The sequence below is a fragment of the Ursus maritimus genome, unplaced genomic scaffold (assembly GCF_017311325.1).
Source record: "Ursus maritimus isolate PB19 unplaced genomic scaffold, ASM1731132v1 scaffold_26, whole genome shotgun sequence".
Taxonomy (NCBI): Eukaryota; Metazoa; Chordata; class Mammalia; order Carnivora; family Ursidae; genus Ursus; species Ursus maritimus.
The window spans coordinates 32,017,781-32,039,179 of NW_024425119.1; the positions used below are offsets into that span (position 1 = coordinate 32,017,781).

General features: G+C 34.5%; 1 protein-coding gene across 4 annotated transcripts in view; it reads left to right on the top strand.

Moving 5' to 3' along the window:
* LRRK2 (leucine rich repeat kinase 2) overlaps positions 1 to 21,399 on the top strand; it is a 135,636-nt gene that overhangs the window by 59,247 nt on the left and 54,990 nt on the right. For all 4 annotated transcript variants that reach the window (XM_040642335.1, XM_040642338.1, XM_040642336.1 and 1 more), the window contains 12 exons: positions 1,468 to 1,586; positions 2,008 to 2,077; positions 2,587 to 2,804; positions 5,047 to 5,297; positions 5,573 to 5,721; positions 8,738 to 8,831; positions 10,908 to 11,094; positions 12,238 to 12,419; positions 14,989 to 15,218; positions 15,653 to 15,780; positions 17,167 to 17,385; positions 20,774 to 20,975. In XM_040642335.1, coding sequence (XP_040498269.1) covers positions 1,468 to 1,586; positions 2,008 to 2,077; positions 2,587 to 2,804; positions 5,047 to 5,297; positions 5,573 to 5,721; positions 8,738 to 8,831; positions 10,908 to 11,094; positions 12,238 to 12,419; positions 14,989 to 15,218; positions 15,653 to 15,780; positions 17,167 to 17,385; positions 20,774 to 20,975 — 2,049 coding nt within the window. The remainder of the gene's footprint in view (positions 1 to 1,467; positions 1,587 to 2,007; positions 2,078 to 2,586; positions 2,805 to 5,046; positions 5,298 to 5,572; positions 5,722 to 8,737; positions 8,832 to 10,907; positions 11,095 to 12,237; positions 12,420 to 14,988; positions 15,219 to 15,652; positions 15,781 to 17,166; positions 17,386 to 20,773; positions 20,976 to 21,399) is intronic.

The window sequence follows — 21,399 nt, forward strand, 5'->3', positions numbered from 1 at the left end:
AGAGCACATGAATGGGAGGGGCAGAGGGAGAGGGAGAGAGAGAGAATCTCAAGCAGACTCCACGCTTAGTGTGGAGCTCGACACGGGGCTTGATCTCAAAACCCTGAGATCACGACCTGAGCCGAAACCAAGACTTGGACACTCCACCAACTGTGCCACCCAGGTGCCCCTTTAAGTATTTTAAAAAAAAGTAAAACATTAGAAATGCTGACATAAAAATAATTATAAAATGCCTTTGTTGCTTCTGTAAACAATATGCTAACACAGCATACACAAACATAAAGTAGGATAATTATGAAAATGTAATAGTTGTAAGATATAAAAATTTAATTAAACTGTGAAGTCTATTTTATTAAGATGCTTAAGCATAAAATAATTAAAATTGCAGGACAAATTAAATTTTAATAGCGAACCAAGTAGGAGGTGTTTGTATCAATTTTAAGGTTTATATAGAATTTTACAAAGTTGATTTTTGGATGTAGATTTTATAATTTGTTTTGACACTTAAAATTAATTCTTTATGCTTGTAAGAAAGAGAATGGTGGAATTTATAATCTCATAATTTTGTAGTAACATTTCCAAATTTTTTATCCTTATAACATAATTTATTTATTGATCCTTATTGATCCTTAATTTTAAAAGTAGTTCTTTTCTGTTCTCTCTCAAGAGGATAATACCGAAGAAACTCATTGTTTCGTTTTAATGTCATTCCATAAATGTAACCACATAATATGAAAGTTAAGTAGAGATGTTCTCAAGTTTGTTGAATGTGAAATAATTTAGTGTGATTCCAATATTTAAACAAATTAAAACAAAAATCTTCTAAGAGCAATTCAAAGAAACAGAAAAGAATGACATTGATCAGATTTGTGTATAAACTTTCTTTTTTTAAAGATTTTGTTTATTTGAGAGAGAGACAGAGAGAGAGCGAACATGAATGCGGGGAGAGGCAGAGTCAGAGGGAGAAGCAGACGCTCTGCTGAGCAGGGACCCTGACGTAGAACTCTATCCTAGGACTCCGGTTCATGACCTGAGCCAAAGGCAGATGCTTAATGGACTGAGCCACCCAGGCACCCCAGATTTGTGTATAAACTTTCTTTGCTTCCTGTACACACATGTATTTATTATAACATGTAACTATTTTTTTACTTGGCTTTTCCTTCTGTCCTATGAGCTCATAGGAGGCATGGATTGTTTTTCCTACTTATCTTTATTCAGCACTTATTCAGTATCTATCTAGGCTAGGACAGCCATTCAATAAATATTTATGGATGAAAAAAATGTAGCTGAATTTTGAAAATGAAAAGCCAACATAGTTTATTATTTCTACTTTAAAAATGTTACAGTGGGAATGGAGCAATTTCCTTTAATGAATATGTGTTTAACCTTTTATGATTGTACTGATACTAGCATCTTATGATTGAGTCAACATTTCTTACTTGCCTTTATTTTATTGTTTAAAAATAGGAAGTGAAGGCTCATTTCTTGTGAAAAGAAAATCCAATTCAATTAGTGTAGGAGAATTTTACCGAGATCGTGCCTTGCAGCATTGTTCACCAAATTTGCAAAGGCATTCCTGTTCATTGGTAAGTTAAATCGTGATTATGTTGTGTGTTTTGTTACTGATAGTCAGTCTCTTGATAACTGAACTTATGTGCCAAAGCTAAGAGCTACTGGTGCAGAAATTCCCTAGTATATGAAAACTTTATATATAGAATATGTATATATATGTGTATATATATGTATAAATCATTCTAAATATACATTTTTTGAGCATGTTTGGGCCATATGTGTACTAAGTATACTTCAAAATGATTTTATCTTTTTTTTTCTTTTTTTCAGAGCTCCCTATATATGGAGCCCAGGCTAGGTCTCTGTCTTATGGTGTGGCTTGGTCCCCTGAGTACTTTAACTAGAAATCTTATAGTGATTCTTAAGGAATAGGAAATGTTCTCTTTGCTCCAAAAAATGATAGTGATTTTATTATATTTGTCTATTTTTTAATAGGGACCTATTTTTGATCATGAAGATTTACTGAGGCGAAAAAGAAAAATATTGTCTTCAGATGACTCACTCAGTAAGTATCTGGAAGTAATCATAAATAAATAGATATTTTGAACAGAATACAGTCCTTTGTTAATAACAGTTACCTCTGTTCAAATTTTCTGGGTGTTAATCTCATCTTACATAACTTTCAAATTATATGTACCTAATGATATCACACACTATAGAAAAATGAAATACAATTATAGATTTAAAATTTTACCCTTTATGATGTTATGAAAGACTGACTCTTTAATCCTTTCTACAACTTTTCTGAAATGTAAATTATACCATCACCAATGCCACTCTTCATCCCTTTCTCCGGGTCTATTGTTTTTTTTATACTACTTCTACCACTTGATTAAGTATTTATTGTGTATTGTCCATCTCTGCCACTGGAATGTAAGCTCTGTAGTTTGGTTTTCTACTGAATCTCCAATGCCTGGAAGGGAGCCTGACACTAGTAGGTGATCAGTAAATATTTATCAGGTGAACTTAGATGACTTGTTCATATTTCCATTGTGTGTTTGTTTTTGACAAAAGGGTCATCAAAACTTCAATCCCATATGAGGCATTCAGACAGCATTTCTTCCCTGGCTTCTGAGAGAGAATATATTACATCATTAGACCTTTCAGCAAATGAACTAAGAGACATTGATGCCCTAAGCCAGAAATGCTGTATCAGTGGTCATTTGGAGCATCTTGAAAAGCTGGAGCTTCACCAGAATGCACTCACGAGCTTTCCACAACAACTGTGTGAAGTAAATTTAATTTATCCTTTTAACTGTCAGGATATTTGAAGAGCTTTTGCATTTCTATCTAACTTGCATGGTTAAATCTTTGAAAAGAAGGGTCTACTTCTGCATCATTGGTTTCTTGTGGTTTTCACACTGGGATCTTAGTCTGTGTGGTGTTCAAGAACATCTCTGAGGATGGAGATCTGGATTTAGGAATCCTAGGTTCTGTCCTCATGGTCCATGGTCCATGGTAGGATGTATCAAGGCTGCATGTTCATCACGCCTTCTTCAATTATTGTACTCTAGGAAGACACCTTAAACTGTTTGAAGAGGTAGGCTAGAATTAGACCTGGTTTCGTGGCACTGGCTCTGGCTCAGCCACCAACTGTTAAACAGTAAGTGTGTGTTCCTCCGGCTGCTCTAAACCTTCGTTCCTGCATCTCCAAAGTACAGAGGCTCCATGAAACTATCCATAAGGCATTTATTGAGTTTTAAAATTATATGCAACTTAAAAGTTGATTTTGTTTTGCTCAAAGTTCCTATTTTCAAAAATTAAAGTATAAAAGGATCTGCTGATAGAGTGGTCCTCGGAATATTGACTTTGTTCATCATTTTTATGTATGATGGATCAGAAATCAAAGAAGATATCCTGACAAATTGTAAAAAATTGATAGAAATATTTAAATTATTAAAGTAAATTCTTAGACTGAGCTGCAAAGTTTGATGAAGGATCATACTTTATAAAAAACTAGTTTTATTGCAAATGTATTTTTCTTTTTTTCTCACCTGTAAAATTTACAATAATTTTGGTGTCTTTCCCTTAAAGTTTGTGTATTTGGAGAGAGAGAGAAAGGTGATCATCTTGTAACACGTGTCTAAATTGTGTTCTCTCTCTCTTCTCCTCTCTTCACCTGACTAAATCCTCCAAGTCACAGGGGTTTCAGTTTAAATGTCATTTCCTTACCCTTTTCTTCACTTCTCCTCTTCTTGCTTCCAGACCAGGTTGGCTACCAACCTGATTTACGTTTCCATCGCATCCATGTTGTCCCCCCAGTGCTTATAAATTTTGATCTAAGGTATATTCTCTTTACTGAATTGTTAACTTCTTGAGAACAGGAGCTGTTTCAGGCTTGTTCGTGTCTATTCTCGGTGCCAAGAAAGGTCTGAAATACAGTAGAGGCTCGATAGATGATTATTGAATTAATTTATGACAGAACTAATGACTGACACTTGGTAAACCTTCAGTAAGTATTTGTTAAAGAGTAAATAAGAGAAAACTAGAATTTAGCCTGGCCAAAAAAAGAGAATTCGAAAAGAGCACGACAAGGTGAGATACATTAAGGTATTCAAAGACCAGACCAGCTCAGAACCTTCTCTTAAGGAGGTTTTAAGTTGGCACCACTAGATGGCACTTTTTAAATTACTGCTTGTAGCTGTGTCTACCAGAAAATTTCTCCATTAAAACTTGGGAACAAATAATTTAAAAATCTTTCCTTCTGAATAATCTGGTAAGATCTGAAACAATGGCAGATATTTCAAAACAGGTTCTGGGGCAAAAATCCATTAATAAGCTTTACAATCACATCAGACTCTTTAGAATTTCTGTGAGGATAAATATATTGATATATAAAGAAGAGTATAGAGATTGTTTTGATATTTCAGCCTTTGACAATAATCCATACCAAAGGTTTAAAAAACTGACATACAAATGGAAGATTTCCTATTATTATGGTAAAATGGAATTGCTTAAAAATGGAGATTAGAAATTTGAAACAAAAAGTTTCATGACAAAGAGGAGTTTCTAAAATGAAACTTATATACAATGACTACTTTTATGATTAAATATTATTTATATTAAAATGTATAACAATTTCTGAAATCTAGTATTTTAAAAATGTATTCCCAGGATTATTTTGTACTGTTTATTCATTAAATAATTCAGATATTTATTGAGGCTTATTCTGTTTCCATTTACTCTTGGCAGGAATAATTTACCAGAAGACTGAATTAAACTCTTAACCTTGTTTTTGTGAATTGCTTTTGACACTTTACCTGTTGTATTTTCCTGGTTTTTACCCATTTAATAGCAGGGAGGTTTGGACAAATCATTATACTGAAGTTCTCTTGTGGCTTGTGTTTTCAATTTTTTAGAAAATTCTTAATGGTTCTAGTTACCAGAGGTATGGAAGGCAGAAAGATTAGCTAATTTTAAGTTTTTCAGATGGTTTTCAGATGGTTAGAGAATTTTAAAATACTGTCTTTCCAGACCCTGAAGTGTTTGACACATTTGGACTTGCACAGTAATAAATTTACATCATTTCCCTCTTACTTGTTGAAAATGAATTGTATTGCCAACCTCGATGTCTCTCGAAACGACATCAGCCCTTCAGTAGTTTTGGACTCTGCAGTGAAGTGCCCAACCTTGAAACAGTTTAACTTGTCATACAATCAGCTGTCTTCTTTTCCTGAGAACCTTGGCGATGTGGTAGAGAAATTGGAGCAGCTCATTTTAGAAGGGTAAGAAAGAAGTTCATTAAATACAAAATGGTTGCCTTACATTGAAGTTCTGTTAAGATTGATAAAATATGTTGACATTGTTTCTATAGTGATGGGTTTTAAACAGTAATATGATAAAAGATTAAGGGAATTAATATTACAGCGTCTGTCAATTTTCACAATTAATTTTAAAATTAATAAATCTGCTTTGATGCTTTTCTTTGAAGGCAGATTGTTTTTTCTTCAAAGCATATGAATTCATGAAATTTAATCCTCATTTTCTTTCTTATGACTAGAAATAAAATACCAGAAATATGTTCCCCCTTAAGCCTGAAGGAACTGAAGATTTTAAACCTTAGTAAAAATCACATTACATCCCTGTCAGAAGACTTCCTTGAGGCATGTCCTAAAGTGGAGAGTTTCAGTGCCAGAATGAATTATCTTGGTAAGTGTTCTGTACGAGTCTCCTCCTAACCAGTCCTTTTGAGTATTATAGGATGAGTCATACATGGACATGTTAGGTGGGGATATAAATTTAAATTTAATGGAGGAGTTTCAGAGATAAAGTTAACAGGGCAATGATTAAAAAAATGAGTTATCAAGCCATGAAGACACGAAGGAAGTTTAAATGCGTATTGCTAAGTGAAAGAAGTCCATCTGAAAAGGCTACATACTGTATGATTCCAACTATATGACATTTTTGAAAAGACAAAGCTGTGGGGACAGTAAAACAATCAATGATTGTCAGGAGTTTCGAGGGAGGGAGAGAGGAATGGGGAGGTGAGTGGGATTTTTAGGACAGTGAAACTATACTGAATGATACCATAATGTGGATACCTGTCATTTATACATTTGTCAAAACCCACAGAACATACAACACAGAGTGAGCTCTATTGTAAATGATGAATTTTAGTAAATAATATAAATAACCAGCTTCATGAGCTGGTTGAAGCAGAATACTGAGTTTCCTACTTAAGTTGGCTCAATTTTTTGGATTATAAGTATAGTTACTAGTATTTTCTTTTAGAAATAAAATTAACCAGTTAACAGTTTTCAAATTAGTATGGTTAATGTTATTCATTGAGCACTTGCTCTGTGCAGAATATTATAATAATACATAATATGATCATCACTTTTATTAAAAGTTGGGGAATATTCCATGTTCTCTTAGCATGTGAGATAACAGGGAATTATGTTTATCTGTAGTCTATCTGAACATTCTAATAGTAATATTAATATCTAATAAAATACTTTTATGGAAATAAGTGGGAACTCCCCATATGTTAGGGGAGGAGGCCATATGCACCTTGCCACCCATGTGACTATTCTGTGAAGACCCTGTAAAATAATTTTTTAAAAGGGTTTTATCCATTTATTTGTTAGAGAGAGTGCACACAAGCAGGGGGAGCTGCAGGCAGAGGGAGAAGCAGACTCCCTGCTGAGCAGGGAGCCAGATGTGGGGCTCCATCCCAGGACTCCAGGATCATGACCCGAGCTGAAGGCAGATGCTTAACTGACTGAGCCACCTAGGCGTCCCTGTAAAATAATTTTTAATACTGCTTAAAAGCAGAATGCAATTTGACTTATTCTAAAATATTTTATTTTGCCAGAACTTTCAGAAGCCAGTAATGATGAAAGCTATGCTAATTTGCATATTTTCCTCCTTTCTCCTTTCCTCTAGGCCTCTTGAATATTGACCATGTTCCTACCGTGAAAACGGGGGATAGAGTGATTCCCTCCTAGTGAGCAAAGCAAACCCAGTCTCTATCCTTAAAGAATAAGTAGTTAGGTTCAGAAGAGAGGCATTCAGTAACTAAGCTAAATGCCGCGAGGACGTGTTGAGGATGCTACAAGGGTCCCTCAAGGGGATCTCATCCAGACTGTGGAGGCAGACAAGTGTCTCTGTATCTGTGACATTTAAGTTAGAGCTGGAAAGAGGAGCATCCCAAGGACCCTGAGACTTGGTTAATGTCATCTCAGCCAAATCTCACAAAAGTCCTGTAGGGTAAGACAGGTATGCTCGACTGAGGAAATGGAAGAGAGATTTTTTTTTTTTTTTAAGATTTTATTTATTTATTTGACAGAGACAGCCAGCGAGAGAGGGAACACAAGCAGGGGGAGTGGGAGAGGAAGAAGCAGGCTCCCAGCAGAGGAGCCTGATGTGGGGCTCGATCCCAGAGCACTGGGATCACGCCCTGAGCCGAAGGCAGACACCTAATGACTGAGCCACCCACGCGCCCCTGGAAGAGAGATTTTTGTGTGATGTATTCAGGGGCGTAGAATTAATTAACTAGTTGTTGTGAAAGCTCGAATACAACTGAGTTAAAAAATCTGTTTACTTTGCACTACACAATTGTAATAGTTTTAGAAGTGGTCTTACATTCGGAAAGATGCTTTAGGAAAGTGATATCTGAGTGGGACCATTAACCATTAAAATAATCCCATGTGGAATGCAGTTTTGGTTCTTTGCATTCATGAGTCTTTTCCATATAGGATCTAAATCTCTTAATTATTAAGTGGAGATATATTTATTTTGCCACAAATAGTTTTCAGATATAGGTGAGAAATAATAGCATGTTCCTTTCTGCCTCTCAGAAAAACAGCTTCTAGCAGCATCTTGGAACACTTTGACCCTTGAAGATTTTCTAGAGAAAGCATAACCCATATTTTTAACCCTGAAAAGGCTAAGAAATAATTTCTCAAGCCACTTTCATAGAACCATAGATTTTTAAATTTTTAGATCTTTAAAGAATGGCAGAGTTCATCTGGTCTAGCTGCACTATTTTACAGATGGAAAACAGGCTGAATGATTTGCTCCGTTTCCAAAACTGTGTTCCACAAAATTGTATTGCCTTGAGGTACTTCATACTGTATTTCCTCCTTGGAAGTTCATAAAGTATATGAAAATATTGAGAATTGTGAGATATTTCACCTTATTTTACTTAATGTTTCCCTAATCTCTTAAGATTGTATGATCAAAGGATGCTTTAATTAAGCAACATCCATTATTATCCCATAGAATACTCTTTACTGGGTGATACTATAAAGAACTTTTATCTTTATATTGTGTATTAGCGTTCAAAGTGTTTTGTTATACTTACTTAAGAGTAATATGAATTAATCCGTAACGTATGTACGCATAATGGTAATATCACACATAATTTAGAATGAATATTCTAATAATTTTTACTTTGTACAGATGTTGGACAGATGAATTTGTTTGGACAGTAGTTTAGCTTTCAAATGAAAATATTCTTGTAAGTATAGTGCATTGTTTTGATGTTTCGTAAAAAGAGTAAGGGAATTACCTTATTTTGAAAGTAGAATTTTTTTATTGTCAGCATGTGAATAGAAATTAAATTAAGTGACAGGTCATTGGTAGCTGTTCTTACTGTCAAATCTAAGGGAAATGTAGTTAAAATGATTAAAATGTCCTTCATCTCACTTTTATTTTCTTTTAGCTGCTATGCCTTTTTTGCCTTCTTCGCTGACAAGCCTAAAATTATCTCAAAACAGATTTACATGTGTTCCAGAAGCAATTTTAAATCTTCCACAGTAAGTTTATTATTTTAATTTTAAAACCACATGAGCTGGACCAAAACCTTTAGAAACACAGTTTTGACTTAGGCATATCAATTGATTTATAATTTGTAATTGATTTCTAAAGCTACTCAGTTTAATGTTTTTAAATCTGTGAATGTTTGATTTTTACTAGGCTAAAGACCCAAGTTGTTACTTGGACTTTTTAACTTTTATATTAATTTAGGGTACTATGTGTTGAGACAATTTAAGGTTAAGTAACTGTTGCACTATTACAAACAATTGAGATTACAGTAGCTATCCCTTTAACTTTAAATTTTACTTCTCTCAGGTTGGGTGTGCTCCTAGGATATTATTAACTTTGAAATTATACTTATGTTTGAGTGACATTTTTGCTGGAGATTAGGACAATTTATATAGCTCCAGGTGTTTGGGGATATTTCTGGTTAATTTCATTAAAAATGAAAGCTTCCTGTTAACTATAAATTTAGGCATTAATTAGATTCGAATGTGTCATCTTAAATAGCATTCTAATTGGGTTATGCATTATAAACCAAATCCATAAGTGTATATGTGCAAATATATGCATATGTAGGCAAATAATGCTTAGTTACAATCTAGTCTTAGAAGATACCAGACAGATACATAACAGTTAATTTCAGTGTAGCTTTAGAATGCGTCAGACACTGTTTTAACCGCTCAATGGTGGATCATGTCTTTAATCTTCCTAATAAAACTATTATTATTTCCACTTTATAATGAGAACATTATTTTATTAAAGAGAAGAAGTAATTTGCCTAAATCACAGTTCTTAAACACTGGTGACTCAATTTTATATTCTCAACTCGTGCATATAGGCACCTCTAGATTACAGGTGGACCTGTATTTTAAACATAATGTATTCCTGAAAATGTATTTGAAAGTCAAATATTTATGAAGGTTGATTAGGAGATACATGCCGTAAAGAAGGTTTCTTCCCAGGTAACTAAAAATATCATTCAGTCCTTAATTACTCTATACTTTTAGACAACATCTTCAGGCATATGTTTCTAGTGTTTTGTATGTATTTCTTTAAATGGATGTGCAGTTGGCCAGCTTAAGTCCCCATTGAGGCTAACAGGGACTTCTTTTGAACAATCTGCTGATTCCTGGCTTTATCTAAGTTGTATTGTTTGTTAATGTACACATCTTGTCTCCAATACAGTCCAATTAATTTTCTTACTTTTATGCATCTTTATGAGATCCGTAGGGCAAAATCCAGTGTCATTTTAAAATAAGAGCAAAAATGTTGTGCAGACCAGTACAACTATGTGAGCTTAGTTAGAATTAATTCATTATGGCTCAAATATGCTGGATGAAAGGGGTCAGCATATAATTGTAAAAGTCCAAACAACCTTTACACAGTCAAATATATCACAGTCACTGTCTCTATTCTTCCTACACATGTGCGCTTATGCCATGTGTTTTTCTATTGTTTCCTGCAAACGTTGGGTAGTGTATTCCTGAAAGTAACCAGTTTGCATTGAGAACCTCCTGTGTGCAAGACATCATGATATTTATCACACCGAGACAAGCTGGTAAAAGGTTATGCTCATGCACAGTATTAATTAAGTCTAGGACACAACCTCTCAAGAATCCTCCCAGTAATGAGGAAAATGAAAAGAGAAGTGGGGGGCTACATATTTGTAACTCTTGTATAGAAGGCATATTTATAAATCTTGTATAGAAATGACCATTTTTTCATTTGTTAATTATGATTTCTCGTGCATCAGAAGCATTGGTAAACACTTGGTCTTTCTCTCATTCTAAGATTGACATTTTTATGTTTCTGAAGTAAGGAAAATTGACTTCAATTTTGTTTTTTGTTTTTAATGGTCCTTATTCATTTAAATGTTGTTCCTAGTGAGACATGCTTTTTTTTTTCTAGCCCCTGTCTTTTACATATATACATAGAAACATACATGCATACTTAAATATAAATAATGTTAGTTTCCAAGTTGTGTCTCACTCTGGTGCAGATTTCTTGTGATGTTATTTCATGTATTTTGGAAGCACTCATTTGGTTTTTATCTTGACATTGTATTGTTCTAGCTTGCGATCCTTAGATATGAGCAGCAATGAAATTGAATATTTGCCGAGTCCTGCACACTGGAAATCTTTGAACTTAAGGGAAATCTTGTTCAGTTTTAATCAAATCAGCATCTTGGACTTAAGTGAAAAAGCGTATGTATGGTCAAGAGTAGAGAAATTACATCTTTCTCATAATAAACTGAAAGAGGTAAGAGGTCATCTTATTCGCTTGAAATGATTGCCGATTTAAAAGTGTGCTTTTGTGATTTGAAAATATCACAAATTATCATTTAGAAAACGTTATTTGATATTTCTTACCTTTGAGTAAGATCTAATCCTACCCTGAAGTAAATGGGCGTATTAGCATGGATTGCCTTCCTTCAAAATCACTTTGCGCTCCATTTTTGAAGAATTCTATGAATGTATATACATTGAATCATGAGTGTGTATAATGCGTTAAGTGTTTTACTTCATCACTAAATCTCTGATCTGTTAAAAGACTCGTAGATCATCTACATTTCTCAGGTTGTTGCTGAACCATCCCTCGCTTGTGTTTTTCAGCTGATTTTCTCTCCAATTTTCTTAAATTTCTGCATTTCTCCATCATGTTGCCCTTAGCTCAGTGGGTCAGCCTTTTTTTGCTTTACTCCATTGCCTCTGTTTAAATCTAAAACTGGTTATTTATTCATCTCAGAAAAAGATGTATAATTTTGCCAACTTCAAGTTTTTTTTTGCCTACGAAAGCCAAAAAGAATTAAGTGTCTCAAACTGTGAAGTTCAAAATAACTGTGAGTGGTTTTTGGTACCTGATTTTTTTTGTCAGCAAATTGATGTTTCCTATTGTAAAAGTCATGCATATTGCTTAATAATTTGGAACAGGAAAAAAAAACTCCTATTACAATGCCACTGAAAGTGTAAACATTTAGTTGTATTTTAAGAATGGTCAGTTGCATGTAAGTTTATGACTTGATCTTTATAGCTTTAGTAAAGAACATAGTGTAAAGGAATGGACTGAAGTCACTGATGATTGGATTTAGATAAATAAAAAAAATTTCTTTACTTTTAATGTTGTGAGGAGATGAAATATGCTACCAAGGGAGAATAGGTTTTCTAAGATTATAAATAAGTGCCTTGCATTGTTTTGGGTAAGTTCTTTATACTTATATCTTTAAATATTTATATTGAAACCTATGATAAGCCTTTGAAAAGTTTTAGAACTCTGCTGAAAGGTTATACAATTTGCTAATGGGTTTTCTGAGCCTTTCTTTTTTCCTAGGAAGTGTCTTATTTCTTGGCAGCACACATTTCTTCCTTCCTACCAACAGGATTTGCCCTTTTTTATTTCATTAAGATTCCTCCTGAGATTGGCTGTCTTGAAAACCTGACCTCCCTTGATGTCAGTTACAATTTGGAACTGAGATCCTTTCCTAATGAAATGGGGAAGTTAAGCAAAATATGGGATCTTCCTTTGGATGAACTACGGCTTAATTTTGATTTTAAACATATAGGATGTAAAGCCAAAGACATCATAAGGTTAGATAATTTTATTTCCATTTTTTAAATTAAGTTCGTTTCAGATTTTTTTCTGTCTGTGACTTTGATGGGTATGTAGTTACAATTTAGGAGATAATGTGTACTACTGTTTAATGGTGATATGCTGTGTGCCATTTGCCTTTTATTTAATAAATGGGTTTATATGGTGCCTCTACAGAGCTTTTCATTTTCTCCTAGCCACCCTAATGTTGAGAGAGTGTCTTCTGCTCCTGATCGTGCTTGTCATAGAAATGAACTGTAAAAGGAAATTATTTGGTCTCTTATTACAAATATATGTTCTAAAGAAATATAGCAGAATATAATAACTTATCAAGCTTCATTTCATATAGCAAATACTTATCATATGTCTATTGCATCTTAAAGCATTATAAATACTTAAATGATATAAAATTACTAACTTTGATTTTGCATGTGAGGGTGGGTAACTTACTAACCCCGATCATTTTTGAAATCACCAAAACTTCCCAGGTATCCCTGTTTCTTTGGTAATGGACTTTATCTCACTCTCCATTACCTTTTAAGCATGTCAATCTTACTGGTACCTACTTGTAAAACTGTTTATTCCCATTTCTACAAAATTACTCCTACCTATATTTATCTTGCAGATTTCAGCTCAATTATCACCTCTCAATGAATCCCTGACTTGACTATAATATCCAACAAGGCAGGGATCATGGCTGTGTTTATTCACAGTTTGATTCTTGGCACCTAACACAGAGCCTGGCATACAATTGATAATTATTGAATTACCAGTGAACTACATGCTTACCTAATTCTCTTCTGCTTTAATTTTCTTAAATTACATTTAACTTTTCATCTCTTTTTATGAGGAAAGATTGGTTTTCTGTTCCCCTGGGCTTGATTTAATTTGAAAAGAAAGACTGTCACCAGCTATGCTAAACTTGACTACCTTCCATCTTACCTAATTGTTTCCCATGGTTTTCCCTTCTGAAACTGGACAGATGTTCAAATTAAAATTGGTTCAATTCTTGGTAAGGATTTAGTAGAACTACATTTCATTATGGTATGCTATATTACCAAGCTGCTATATCTATTTTTAAATGTGTTGAACATTTTTAGAAGGGAGAAACCTGGAGTAGTTTAGAAATTGTAGGCATCATTTGCTTTTTTTTTTTTTTTAAGGATTTTGTTTATTTATTTGACGGAGAGAGAGAGCAAGCAAGGGAAGCAGCAGAGGGAGAGGGAGAAGCAAGCTCCCTGCTGAGCAGGGAGCCCGATGTGGGGCTGGATCCCAGAACCCTAGGATCATGACCTGATCCAAAGGCAGATGCTTAACCAACTGAGCCACCCGGGCACCCCCATCATTTGCTTTTTTAAAGAATGACTTTTTTGAAGAGTGCTGAATTCTTAATAAATAGACAATTGAACCATTGATATTCTTGCTTATTGATAATGCAAACAGAGCTCAAGTTGTACATGAGAAAATTATTTCAAACAGAATTTAAGTTGTATGTGACAAAATGATTTCAGTAATAGCAGGCACAATATCTGATCTGTCAGGCTGTATTTTCTAAAGCATCAAATAAATCATGAAAAGTAATGATGCCTTTTGTTCAGATCCTCAGGAATGCTGGTCAGAGTCCTATTAGTTATGAGAATGGATCAGTCCATATTCCCTAAAATTCTCATATGATTTAGTTTCCTCCTCTAATTTTAAATTGTAGCAGCATTTTAACATAGTTAAAAATACGTCTTTCTATAGCCAGTATATTTTTAAGAACATTTAAAATCTAGTATTAATTGAAAAGTGGTTTTGTTAGCTACCTATAGCACCTCTAATTAGTTTCAGTTGTTTTTTTCATTAAGATTGTTAGGAAAAGCATCATACTATCTGCTGATAGTTTAATAGCTTACATGTATTAATTTATAATATAACCAGTATGTTCTCAGTCTCCATTTCTATTATATACCTGCATACGTAATATATGAATATATACATTATATATACCAAAAATGAATATATATGTACACACACACACACAGGCACATATAATGTACCCAATATGACCTCACTATCAAAGTTTAATGTAACAGTTTGCATATATACTCTACTTTGCTTCTCTGTCATATTAGCTTTGTAAAATTTTGGGCCTTCTAATTTTTAGGGTTTTATTTGTGTTATTTAAAGAAACACATATATATATGAGTTTATATATATATATGTGAGTTTATATATATATATATATATATGGGTTTCACACATATATAATGCTAATTAGTTCATAATTATCAGCATTCTAATTAGTATTGCAAACGTATTTGATTATTTCTGGTGATGATGTAACATGTCATATTTGATAATGCTATGAATCATTATCAACTACATGAACATCACTAACAAAACATATGCATTAATAGTGTGTTGAAAGACATGTATGTTATTACGCACATGAGCTGTGCAGTCTTTTGCACACTGTATTTTAGAACTAGTCTGATATTTTAAAAATTTCAGCACATAAGAATTCACCTATGTCTTATGTACACTGTTAAGCAGTTTATTATTTAATTTTTGTCTTTCAAATACTAGGTTTCTTCAACAGCGGTTAAAAAAGGCTGTGCCCTACAACCGAATGAAGCTTATGATTGTGGGAAATACTGGGAGTGGTAAAACCACCTTATTGCAGCAATTAACGAAAACCAAGAAATCCGATCTTGGGGTGCAAAGCGCCACAGTTGGCATAGATGTGAAAGACTGGCCGATCCAAATAAGAGGCAAAGGGAGGAAAGACCTCATTCTAAACGTGTGGGATTTTGCAGGTATTTATCTTACTAGAATCTTTTATTTCTGTTTATCTTTTCTTTAGGACAGGGATTAGAAGCTGAGATTAGAAGCTGCAAAAGAGCTGGTAGATACTGCAAAGAGACCTGGTAGAGGCTATAGAATTATTCCAAGGCCGTTTACTTCTGATTTTACCCTTGCCACCAGAACGCATTCTGTGGAGGGAAATGTTAGGAACCAGTAGGAGCCAGCCGAAGCTTAAATACTTGGTGGGTAGTTGACACACGTGCTAAAAGTTGTCAATCCCTAGTAAAAACCCAGTGTAGTCTTCTAAACATTGTCTGTTGGCTGTTTCTGTCTTTTTTTTTTTGTATGCTAAATAGTAGATCATATCACCTAAAAAAAATTTTTTTTTAAAGTATTCTTGCCTCTTGTTTGGAAGGCTAAAAAGAAGTTTCCAATCTTTATTTAGGTCGTGAGGAGTTCTATAGCACTCATCCGCACTTCATGACCCAACGAGCCCTCTACCTTGCCGTCTATGACCTCAGCAAAGGGCAGGCTGAAGTGGACGCCATGAAGCCTTGGCTCTTCAATATAAAGGTCATCTGTTCTAATCATTTGGAAGTAGAAAATAAGTTTTATTTTTGTGTGTGTAAGGTAATTTATTTTGGACAAACAGTCGCTTCTAACAGTCTTCTCAGTTTTTAAAAATAAAGTTAGAAGCACAAAAATTTTGAGTTGGAGAATTTTTAGTGTCATTAGGTTGTGACATGAAAATAGTGTGTTCCATATCAGTATATGTTATAGATACTTAAAACCCTTTAACCTATAAGAATTGAAAATATATATGTTGAACTACTTTTGATCATTTTATTTTACTTTATTTTATTTTTGAGGGGGGAGGGGCAGAGGGAAAGGGAGAGAGAATCATAAGCAGCAGTCTCCATGCCCAGTGTGGAGCCTGACACCAGGGGCTCAGTCTCACGACACTGAGATCATGACCTGAGCTGAAATCAAGATTTGGACGCTTCACTGACTGAGCCACCCAGGCGCCCCTGATCATTTTATTTCTTAAATGGAGTATGAACTTCCCTAATTTAAAATAAGCTATACTAAATGAAAGCAATGCATGCATCGTCAGCTGCGTCCTCACCGGCAATGCTGTATGAGTGACTGCAGATCTTACACTTCTCAACGGTACCAGATTACTATGCTTAGATTTGGAATCTCTCTTTGTGATTTTCCCACTTTGCCCCTGGCTGTCATGCTGTCAGCTAGTTCTTGATGTAGTAAAGGTTTTTAGAATTGAGATAAAGTTAGAGTGAGTGATGCTCTTTGAATGAAGCTTCAATGGGCTCTTCTGTGAGTCAAGTCCTTAAAAAGGTTTGTGTCAGGACATTTTAGCTGATATTTCGGCCGCCTACAAGCTCATTTTGTAATTTCAGTAATTTTTTTAACTTCCTTTTTTGGTCATAAGTAGCCGAAGTGAGGAAATATCATAGTGGCGGTCATACTTGCTGTTGTTGTCCATGTGGACGGCAAGTTGAATGACTTTAAAATGAATTCAGGGGATTGAATTTACAGATAAGGAAGTGAAAATATAAACCATATTATGTCACTTTGATATAGTCTTGGGTTTATTAAATGCTTATTTTATCTAGAAGTCCAAAGTACACTTAGAGAATAACCCGTTTTGAGGCATTAAAGAAAGGAAACGTAAAATAGACTACTACTATTATATAGGCTGCCTGAAAAGGGGTAAAACTTGGAATAAGAAGGGACATAAGAATGACTTTAAAATTTCTTAAGGTTACATATTTCCCCTAAGTTTAAGGAAGGAAAGATAGTTGACATTTTCTTCTTCTTGACACCTTTTAATTTTTCATTTCCACTCAGCTGAATTTCATAAAAAGTGGCTGTGAACAGAACTGTAAGCCGTCTTGATTTTAAAACAAACACAGGAGTATTTTGTATCATTTCTCGTAGGCTCGTGCTTCTTCTTCTCCTGTGATTCTTGTTGGCACACATTTGGATGTTTCTGATGAAAAGCAGCGTAAAGCCTGCATAACTAAAATCACCAAGGAACTCTTGAACAAGCGGGGGTTTCCTGCAATAAGGGATTACCACTTCGTGAATGCCACTGAGGAGTCCGATGCCTTGGCAAAGCTTCGGAAAACCATCATAAATGAGAGTCTTAATTTCAAGGTAATGTGGTTAATGCCTACTGTGGACTGGTGGATAAATGTAATTGATTCACTCTCATATTACACAACTGCTTAGAAATGTCAGAAGTGTGGAGAAAAGAACAACTATCTTAAAATTATGGTGTCTTTCATAGATGTTAGCATTATTAAAGCGCTTCAGTTTTATAGTTGCTTATTTATGCCATGCCTCATTTCAAATGCATAGAAATGGGAATAAAAACAATTAGAGGATCCTGAAGGAAAACTAAGAATGTCTGAGAGACTGAGAGAATGTTTCTGAGAGAGTCTGAGAACATGTTTCCGATGCCCTTTCTCTCACAGCTTTTTGTGATGGTGATTCAGTCAAAGAATGCAAGGGAATATTGGGGTCTTAGGGTCATCTTTTCTCTCTTCTTCTTTGTTGTTTCTCCCCTTGCTGCTTTCTCTTGGAGTACCCGTTTTACACGCATCTTCAACTTCTGTGCTGCTCCTTGGCGTCTCCGGTCACTGTGATACCTAGTCCACGTGTTTTTCTTCCCTCCATATTGTGAGATGCCTCTTTCCTGACGTTGCCGAGATCAGTAATTTGATTTTCAGCGATGTCTAAACAATTTTTCAGTCCATATAAACTGGATTTTCTATTTTAGAAATGATTTTTTGATTTCCAAAGTTCTAGTAGGTCAAATGTAATTCATAGGGTTCATAAAACACACATAAATTGGTTATCAGGGAGACTACTTGTTTTTAATACTTTCAGGAAAAAGAAATCTTTCCAGAGTTCTACAGATGCCGTGGTATAAACTGCACTGAAAATTCCTCACATAGCTCAATACGCCGAATACAATGGCGAATTTCATTTTTGGTCCCTGTTGGTTTACCTCATTAGCACTAATGATCAAGGCCATGGCTTATAACGAGGGTCCTGTTTTGCCTGGGCATTCCCAGTGTAATTAATAGTGTCCCACTACGTTCTCAAAAGCATTCCAATTTGGATGATAAATTACATGGTCACCCTGGTTATAATGTGTTGGCCAGTTAGCTTAGTTCTGTTCCATTTGCACAGATTATGCTCCTATCTAAAACCTAATGAGCCATTTATAAATGTGTTGGTCTTTGTGGTGCCCAGGGAGAGAATTTGCATGTTTGTATCTTTCAACACATTTATCACAGTCACTAAAAGGTTTTGCCAATGGTGGGTCAGTAATGGCATCTTATGTAAGAAGAATGACATAGTATTTATTTGCAGGTTTTCCAGCTCTCCTGTTGGACAGATAATTAGAGAGTAATGTGACTTTCAAGAAACAAATATGCAAAATTCATGCATCCAATTAAATATTCTCTTTATCCAGGTCGTTTTCTTCTGAGACTATACTGTACTTCCAGAACTTTATTGTTACTTATAACATTTTAATAGCTCCTATTTTTATCGTATATGTTGGCACACATATAGTTTATTTTTAAAAAAGACTTCTTGGAGAATAGTTTGTTTTGAAAAAGCCTGAATTTAGTTGAAACAAATAGATATAGTATGTATAGTTTAGTTGAAGTGTGGATAAACTGGTTGGTTCATCTAACTGGACTAGTAGTGCTTTAGCATGATAGCAAGTTACCACTATCAATAAGACCAATTTTCTTCCCACTTATAAGTGAATTCTGAGGCTGACACAAGGAAGTAAAACAAATGCTTTGAGAAATCGCTGCATTATTTGAAGAAAGATGTATATTGCTAATGGTTGCATCATTCTGGTATTTTGGTTTGAAAATCTGTTTGATTGCTTTGCAGAATACTGGCTCTTTCAGGATCTTTCAGAACCAATGAACCTGTCAGAACTTGCATATTCTTTCCTCCCTGAGATGCTTCAACGTGTATCCAAATAGCAGCTTTTTAAAGCCATTAGAGATCTTTTTTTCCCCCGTCATTTGTTTTTCATTTTCTCCTTCTATCTTGGCTCTTCTCTATTCTTTCTCTGTCTCGCCCTTATTAACATGTGTCTATGCAGACTCTAGAATATTTTTTTTTCTTTTTCGGCTCTTGGTGACCCCATAATCAAGCTAAAAGGAGAAGTAGGACAAAACAGAGCTCCATGCCAACATTATTCCTTTCAGTCTTGTCCAGCCCATTAACAGAGCGGAATCTTCTGCTGGCCCTGTCACTCAGCCCTATAAAATTCATCCCTTTGCTATGTAATTTGCTTTCTGTGAGAACCCTTGTTTACTTCTATATGTAGGTTTTCTTTCTTGGGTTAAAACACAAACTTCAATATGAGGTTCTATTTTATCTTAATTTATAAATGTTGAAGAGAGGGAATATGAAAAGCGGAGATTAGTGGAATTATGTTTAATTTGCTGGGGCATTGGATACATGAAAACAATTTTTCGAATGATGGAGGTGAATATGTAAGTAATAATATGGCTGCTATAAATAAAACTCCTTAAAGTTCCAGTTACGAGTAGAAAAAGAGGACCTTAAATTTGCATGTGCGTGTGTCTAATAAAACCCAGTTTCTGTTTATAATAAGTTTAAGAATTTAAGTAGAAATTGTCAGGTAAAAAGAATACAAGAATATACGCAAGGGTTGAGAAATGGGGAGAGTTTGCCATCTGGTGGTTTTCTGAGGCATTTTAGTTACTATTGTTGACAGTTGCATCTCTATTTAAAATCAGATTTTCCTGGGGAGAAACAAAGTTTGGAAAAGATTTTTTATTATAGAAATTATCATCTTAAAGCCATTCTTTAAAAATGTTTATATATTTCAGTTAGTAGACAATGATTAGATTATAAGTGTAACAGACCAAAAAAAAATCATCCTCTCACGTCAAAATCATTTGTGTTTAGATGATCTTTTATTTCCCCAAGTTGGAAGTTCCGTGAAAAAGCGTAGTGTGGGTGAGGAGACTTCATGTCTTTCTCTGTTGATATGTACATTCCATTAACGCAACATTTGGCAAATAATAAGCACAAAATTTAGTGTTTTACCTTATGGCATGGATATTTTCATCTAATAAATAAGGCCCCAAAGCTTTTGTAAAACACTTACTGACCCCTAATGCTAGCATATCTATTGCATATATGTCTAATGTCTTAGAAAATAGCAAATCCTTTATTTATGGCTAATGACTTATCCTGGGTTATGTCATGGGTTTTCTGGATATTTAGATAAATATTTCCATGTTATTTTGTTTGATAGTTCTTTCTAAATTGGCCTCTGTGTTTATATTTTTCTTATTTTAATATCATTTTTTTATTCTTCACAATTAAATAGTTTTACATCATATTTGGATTTTATTAAAAAATACATTTCTGAGTAATATATCGCCTTCTTAACAACTATTAACACTGAATTTACCACCCACCTGACAAACATCTGAGTAAAATGGATTTTCACAGCTTGTCATGTGTAATTACACAGATCCGAGATCAGCCTGTTGTTGGGCAGCTGATCCCAGACTGCTATGTAGAACTTGAGAAAATCATTTTATCGGAGCGTAAAAATGTGCCAGTTGAATTTCCTGTGATCGACCGGAAACGATTATTACAACTTGTAAAAGAAAATCAGCTGCAGTTGGATGAAAATGAGCTTCCTCATGCAGTTCACTTCCTCAATGAATCAGGTGTGTGTGTTTGTTACATATTTGTCAACATTTATAAAATGTTGTCATTTATAAAAATGTATCTGAGTCTTGTATAGAATTTACATGCAAAACTTAACAGACTATCCATAAGATTCTTTGACCATTGACTTTTTCCTTTTGAAAGGTCATCATGTGCAATAATGTTGAATTTTCATATGACATATTATAGAAAAAACATTTAGAAACCATGTAAGGGCAGTAGTGAGAAGGGTTTCCAAGCAGAAGCTAAAACATGTGGGTTCTAGAAATTGACTTAACTATTCAGGAGCTTTGGGACCCTGGCACAAGCCATATCCTTTCATAGGATCAATTGAATTTAGTGGGTGTAGAGTTATTTGTATACTATAAAGGGAAATTATTATTGGGGTGGTCTCACTGGGCACTTAGAGGATCAGTGGTTGCC